The 6,349-nt window shown below is 49.1% G+C and overlaps 1 protein-coding gene across 1 annotated transcript in view; it reads left to right on the top strand.

Moving 5' to 3' along the window:
• Positions 1 to 4,475: 4,475 nt before the first annotated feature.
• LOC104506404 (RNA-binding protein Musashi homolog 2-like) overlaps positions 4,476 to 6,349 on the top strand; it is a gene marked incomplete at its 5' end in the record, with an annotated part of 63,417 nt that continues 61,543 nt past the window's right edge. Inside the window, one exon of the mRNA XM_010147340.1 lies at positions 4,476 to 4,524. Within this exon, the coding sequence (XP_010145642.1) occupies positions 4,476 to 4,524 (49 nt within the window). The remainder of the gene's footprint in view (positions 4,525 to 6,349) is intronic.

The following is a 6,349-nucleotide window of genomic DNA, read 5'->3' as shown; positions in this document are numbered from 1 at the left end:
TGGGTCTAAATTGGATAGATGGGGTATGCTGGGACAGAGGAGAAGTCTGTGGGGCTTAAGTATCCATTTGTAACTGGTATTATCCGGTAAGTGTCTACCTTTTTTTTTTTAATTTACTTTAAGTGCTAAGACTGCGTTAATTTTGGAATACGCTCTCATTTGAGGCCAATAACTAGTTCAAATTAGTCAGCTCCTTTTAGCCTCCATATTGAGCCATGCTGCATCTGAAGAGAGAGGAGTTTTTGGATTGTGAGGAGTTTTCTGAGTGCGTTGGGTGGGATTTGGCCCTCTGCTTGGTGGTACAGCATCTTGCCTGTACGGGGGAAATTCAGCTCTCTGCTGGGGTGTACTTTCCCCTGTGCCCAGAGATCATGCTTACAGGAGGCCACTTTCGTCGCTGGTCCCAGGGTCCAGCTGGCCGTGGGTGATCAGTGACCCCAGCCAATGGAGGTGGCGATGGCATCTTCCAGTCCCGTTTCTGTCCCCAGAGAAAACTTCTCTTTTGTAAGCAAGGTGCCAGCTGCATGCTTTGAGTTGTGACCTGAACACTGGCTGTTCAAGCATCTTTAAAATACTGGGCCAGCAAGAGCGCCTTTGGTGGGAGGAAGGGGTTAACTTTGAGCAGTTGCAGCTCCTGAATCTGCTGGAGTTTCATCTGAGGGTTGTTGGGTTGGTTTTTTTTCCTTCCTCTGAAATAGGGATCAATTTGCTTACTACAGGGTTTACTGCCGGTTACCTTGACTGTGTCCCTTATTTCTCCTTGACGAAAACTTGAACAAGCTGCTTGTGTTTGATTCACAGAGAACCGTGAGAAACAGGCTCTGTGTGTGAGGCAGTGTGGTTTTCTCATTCTATTCAGCCCTTTGTATATTCAAATTCTTCTAGTTTCAGTTCTTGCTGTTCTGCCAGATTTCCATACCATTGATGGGTTTTCTGAATTAATAAGTTTCTTTCTCCCCCTCCCTCCCATACCCTCACCACCTTTTTGCAACTGGTGAAAAGTTTTTCTAAGCACTCTGCCCTCTCCATATTGATTTTCTTCTCTTGCTTGTCTAACCAGCTCTCAGATGTTTTATTTTGCAAAGCGTTAATAGAATTTTCCTTTTGCCATTGCACTTTATCTATTCAGGAGGTTTCAAGAAGTCTCATTGTGTCACCGGACTATGGAGGAAAGAGGCTATTCTTCTGTTACAATGGCTGCCCTAAAAAATAACGCAGGGTGGGGTAAACGCAGAAAGGGCAGAGACGGAGATAAAATGTTCTGACCTTAGAAAACAGAAAAGATAACCAATTAGACATTGTTGAAAGGGCACCAGCTGGCTTACAGAACACCCCACTGATTATTTTTACTTAAAGGCAAGCTTGGTCCACATCTGAAACTCGGCTGCAGAGCCGCTTCCCTCCTTGCAGGTTCTCAGATTTGACCCAGTGATTTCGGATTTGAACAGGGCTGACCCTTTCATAGGTTCCTGTGTGTCCAGTTCTGGTCCCAGGAGTAGGTACTGGTGCTTGGAGGGATGCAGCACCCACCTCCAGGCTATCTGTGCTCCTTGGGTCCCCTGCCAGCACGATGGAAATCGCCTGGATTAGCTCATGCAGGCTGCATTTATTACTGCTAATAAGGATTTATTTGCATTAAAAAGATCTCTGCCAAGATCATCATTCCAGTGAAACGGGGGCCTTGGTACACATGGCACCAAACGTTGTTTGCCCAGAGGACGTGTGTCTGCTGGGTGAGAGGATGTGTCGCGTTGTACAGGTGGGAGAGGTGAGTGAAATGGCACATCCCCAGTATGAGCAGGAGCAGTACCCAGACCCCCGCACACCCTCCCGTGCCAGGACCTGTCCCTTCTCTGTCACGCTGGCACTTGGAGGAGCAGGATGAGGCTTCCCAGGAGGCTCAGCCCCATGGTGCTGCTGCTGGCCACAACTGAGCCCGGGAGAGGGTTTGCACCCTGCAGCTCAGGCTTCAGTCTGCTGTGGGGCTTGGGCTGAGCTATGGCCACGCTAAAGCAAAGCTCAAGTCCTCTTGTGCCTCACCTGATGTCTCTCTCTTCTCCCCTTGACAGCAATACAAGCAGCCTTGTTAAAGTCCTCGGTAATGTCCTTGCAGGAGGAGTTGTCATTTGTAAATGACAGCCGTCTCAGTGTGGGTCCAGCCAGGAGAGCCTGCAGCCGCCTGGTCGGGGGGCAGAGGACCTCCCTGGGCTGGTGGGATCGGTGCCGCAGTGTGTCCCAGACCTCTGGGCTCTGCTACGGCGTTTGAGGCAGAAAGGTTTCCATGGGAAGAGTTGGACATTAAAACTTCTGCAGCAGTGATTGGTGTGGGGGCAAAAGGGTGGTCGGCACGCTCACGGGGACCGAGGCAGCGGAAGACACGATGCTCTGGGAATCAGCGTTAGATGCAACGTGTAATTTTTCGTTCCAGTGAGGCCAAGACCTGTGAGAATGAAAAATAAAGATTGCTGTGCAAACATAACCCTGGAGCAGAGATAAGCTGTGGTGGTAGGGTGAAGGGCATCCCTGTCCTTATCTGCCTCCTGGTATTGCTCATACTTGTGAGTTTTCTTCTTTGGAGTGAAGCAAGACAGCAGGACAAATGGCTCTGTGCTTATTGTGGTTTGGGTTTTTCAGTGCATCAGCATCTTTAGGTCTTATTCAAGATGGGTATCAAGGAGGCATGCTGTTCTCCACCATCCCAGGCCATTGCTAACACATTCTGCAAACCATCTCAGCCGAAAAAGTTAAGAACAAGTTAACCAGAGGCGGGTTTTAAGATGACTTTAGATATCATGTAAGGTTTTACTTCACTGTATTTTTTTTTACTATCTCCTGGAACACATTTCAGTCCCATAGTTAGGAAAGGTTCAAGCTGTGTTTTTACCACCTTCCCAAAAAACATCTCTCCCTGGGTAAGACCGAGACTGTAACTCTGCACAGAAGTTCGATGGATGTGTGTTCCCCTGCATAAGAGGACTACAGTCAAACTATACTCCCTGAACCATGGATTTTGTCCAGGTGGAAGCCTTCAAATCCTGCTGTGGTTCCAGGATCACGTTAAGGCAGCAGAAGCTGGCACAGCTACCCAAAGTGGTCCCACCTTCACCTGAGGTGCCACTTCTCTGCCCTCTGCAGCAGCCCGTGCCTTGTGTCAGCGCAGGCGTTCAGTTGGCCGTGCTGGGACACTGATCTGGCTTCCAGCTTGCGTGGAAGAGAAAGCGCGGTTCATTTCCACACGGAGCGGTTCCCTGGCTTGGCCTGCTGTGCAGACATGTTGGCAGAAAGGAAGGGGTCAGCCCAGGAGCGGCAACCGGCAGTGGGGGTGAAAGGTGGGCCCTTTGGTGGCTGTGTAAGGTGAAGAGAGCATGTAACTGCATTGTAAATATATCACTTTCCCTAAAATAAATTATTTATAGACTTCCATGTTCTTATATTCTGGCATTAGCATAAAAACTACTGGGGGGAAAAATCCCAAACAAAAAAACCCACCCCAAAACCCACTCCCTCAGATAGCCATTGGAGTCCTTTAAAGAATCAAACCTTTTCTTTAAAGATCTTCTCCCTTCCCCCAACGTCTTCTGCAATTTAGCGGTGATACAGGTTTTCATCAGCCCCTAGTGTAAAATGGGGAATAGCGAGTCTCTAATTTCTTTTCCAAAAGATTGCCCAGAGCTTTCCTGCAGCATGCAGGACTGACCTGCTCCAGCTCCTGCAGCCTCTGAGCAAGAGTTTAAGATGCGGTAATGCTGGAAAACAAACCCCAACACGACATCCTTCTAAAATAAGTGTAAAATTTTAGGTGTGGCTGCACGGATTAAATGGAGGTGGAATAAATCATGCAAATAGTAATGAAAGTTGAAAGCACTTTGGTTGCACTTCAGTATGTTTGATCAGTCATCTCTCTTCTGAAGTGGAAATGCCAAGCCTGATGCGAATTAAACTTTCTCCCTCCTCCCTCTCCCCTCTTTCCTCTAGCTTTTCAAAAGGCCTTTGAAAACCTCTGAATACCTTTCTTGGCTGACCAGATTTTACCCTGCTCATACTTCTTGTAACCTCCTCATTCTCAGCCAAGGCAGTGACTCTGATGTGGAGAAGTCATGGGCTTCATTTGCATCCATGATTCCTCTCTTGGCCCTTCCTTATCTCCCTACAAAAGGAAAAAAGGCTGAGATGAGGCACAGCCAGGGTCGAATGAGCGGTGGAAGAGCTGCTTAGATATTTGGCCTTTTAGGGCAACCGAACTTCTACTGTTTGCTTTTCTGCTTTAGGATGAAACGTCAGCTAGGATGTGGGTGGAAAGCAACAGATTTCCAAAAGGAAAAGCTGACTGAGCAACAGCAAGATCTGATACACCCCTTGTACCTGAGCTGGGGCTGCCCCTGCCTTTGTCTCCCCTTCCCGGTTTGTCTGCTGTGCCTGTGGGAAGCGTGCAGCCAGTGTGCTAAAGCCTGCATCTCCCCTCTTCTCTCTTGCAGGTAGAGGACGCCATGCTTATGTTTGACAAGACGACCAACAGGCATAGAGGTAAGAGAGAACGGCAGCTCAGACATCACGTGTTGTGACAGCTTCTGCATGGTGAGCACAGCCGAAAACCAGTGTCAGCACCATGACCTGGTGGCTGAATTCAGTGGTGCCAAATCCCTCTGTCCTGCAGGTTTTGCAGAGGAAGGGCTGTTTGGTGTGTCATGCAGATTTTCTTATTAAAGATGACTTTTCTGGTCAGTCTAATGCCTTATCTTGGGGAGGATCCCTGGAGGTAAAGCCCAGGGAGCTGCATGCAGTGAGGCTGCAGGGAAGCAGCAGGTTTGTACCAAGGTGGCTAGCATTGGATTAAGCTGGGCCTAAGGCCAGTTAAGCTGAGACACCAAGAAATGAAGGTGCTAAACCCCTCTGCTGGTTTCAAGCACGCTGGAGTTCTGAAGCTGAGGACTACTTGTCCTCTAGTAATGGTAGCTCAGAATAAGCAGGATCTCCAGAAGAGGAATTTCCCTCCACATATTTCACAAGAGAGCCAGGGTTTCATCACTGCTTGTACAGTTCTGTGAAAACGAGCTGAGGATTATTTTCAGTGTTATGGCCATTCCTTTCAGTGGAAATAAATGATGCTCCTCTGTCTCTCAATGAGTGATTCACGTTATCGCTGCAGAGCTCTAGGCAGAGAGCAGCCTGACAGCCGCTCCGTTCAGCTGGGAGGGGGTAAATGTACCTGGACTCTCACAATAACACCAGAAACTGCACTGGGGACTGGCTCCGTGACCCTCTCCCCTTCTCTCTGAACAAGATTGATTTTATGGCACCTGTCTCCCTGCTTGACCACGGCATGTGTTTGGAGACAGTGCAGGAAGCCGGTGCGGCTTGTGGCTCCTGCCCCCGTACGACGGCATGGATGTATAGCCCCAAGGTTTGTCATTTGGCCTTTGCGCTCCAGCTTCTTTGGGGGGGCTCTCCTGACTGATATGGTCATTGTCTCAGCCACGAATGTGTCGGCTGCTTGGAGTGGAATACGTAGCCCGGTTGTTTAGGGAGGCTGCCAGAGGGTGTAAAGGAGCCTGCGCATGGCCAGACGGTGATGGGATCCCTTGGAAGGGAGAGGGGAGCAGCCCAGAGTGCCCAGCCACTGCTGGCTCGTCTTCATCTCTGTGGCAGGGCCAGAAGACCTGACCTCCCAGCACTGTCTGAATTATTCACTGCTCTGATACTTGCCTTAACAAGCAAGTTAGTATGTATGGATGGCTGGGTGAGTCAGGCAAACCTCTGGGATAGCATTCCCTCCCTCCAGCAGTTCTGTCCCAGGCACTGATCCCTCTCTCAAGTCAGTGAGTGTAGTACCCTGGAAAATCAGCAGCAGCAAGCACAAGACTTGCTTGGAAAGATAAGCTCTTCAGAGCCAAGGAAGGCATGTGAACAGCCAAGGCCCATCAGCTTGGTAACAGGAACCAAGTGTTCAAAACTTCTGTGTTGTTTGGAAGGTTCAACCCCTGACAACTTCCTTTTATATCCATAGAATTTTCCACCCCTCTTTTTGCAACCACCCTTGAAGTGGCCATAAATACCCTTTCCCATTCAGGATCTTGGCATGTCATTTGTTGCATTTAAGAGCTATGTTATGTGGTGCTTTTGTGCTGGGCAGAAGGGATCAACGTCCCCGTTGTGACGCGGTCTCCTGGCAGCTGGGCTTAAGGAGTACTGGGGGCCTCTGGTCCCAGCAAGACACGTACTTGGCAGATTTGGCCCCTGTGAATGTGTTTTAGTGAGTCTTTTGCCTGCTTCTGTTTGTATTCCTTGTTCTATTCTTCTCAGTTGTTCATAGAATCAGAGAATGGTTTGGGCTGGGAGGGAACTTCAAGCC

The sequence above is a fragment of the Eurypyga helias genome, unplaced genomic scaffold, assembly GCF_000690775.1.
Source record: "Eurypyga helias isolate BGI_N326 unplaced genomic scaffold, ASM69077v1 scaffold27082, whole genome shotgun sequence".
NCBI lineage: Eukaryota > Metazoa > Chordata > Aves > Eurypygiformes > Eurypygidae > Eurypyga > Eurypyga helias.
Note: the sequence above shows the minus strand (reverse complement) of the source record. Positions and strands in the feature narration are given on the sequence as shown.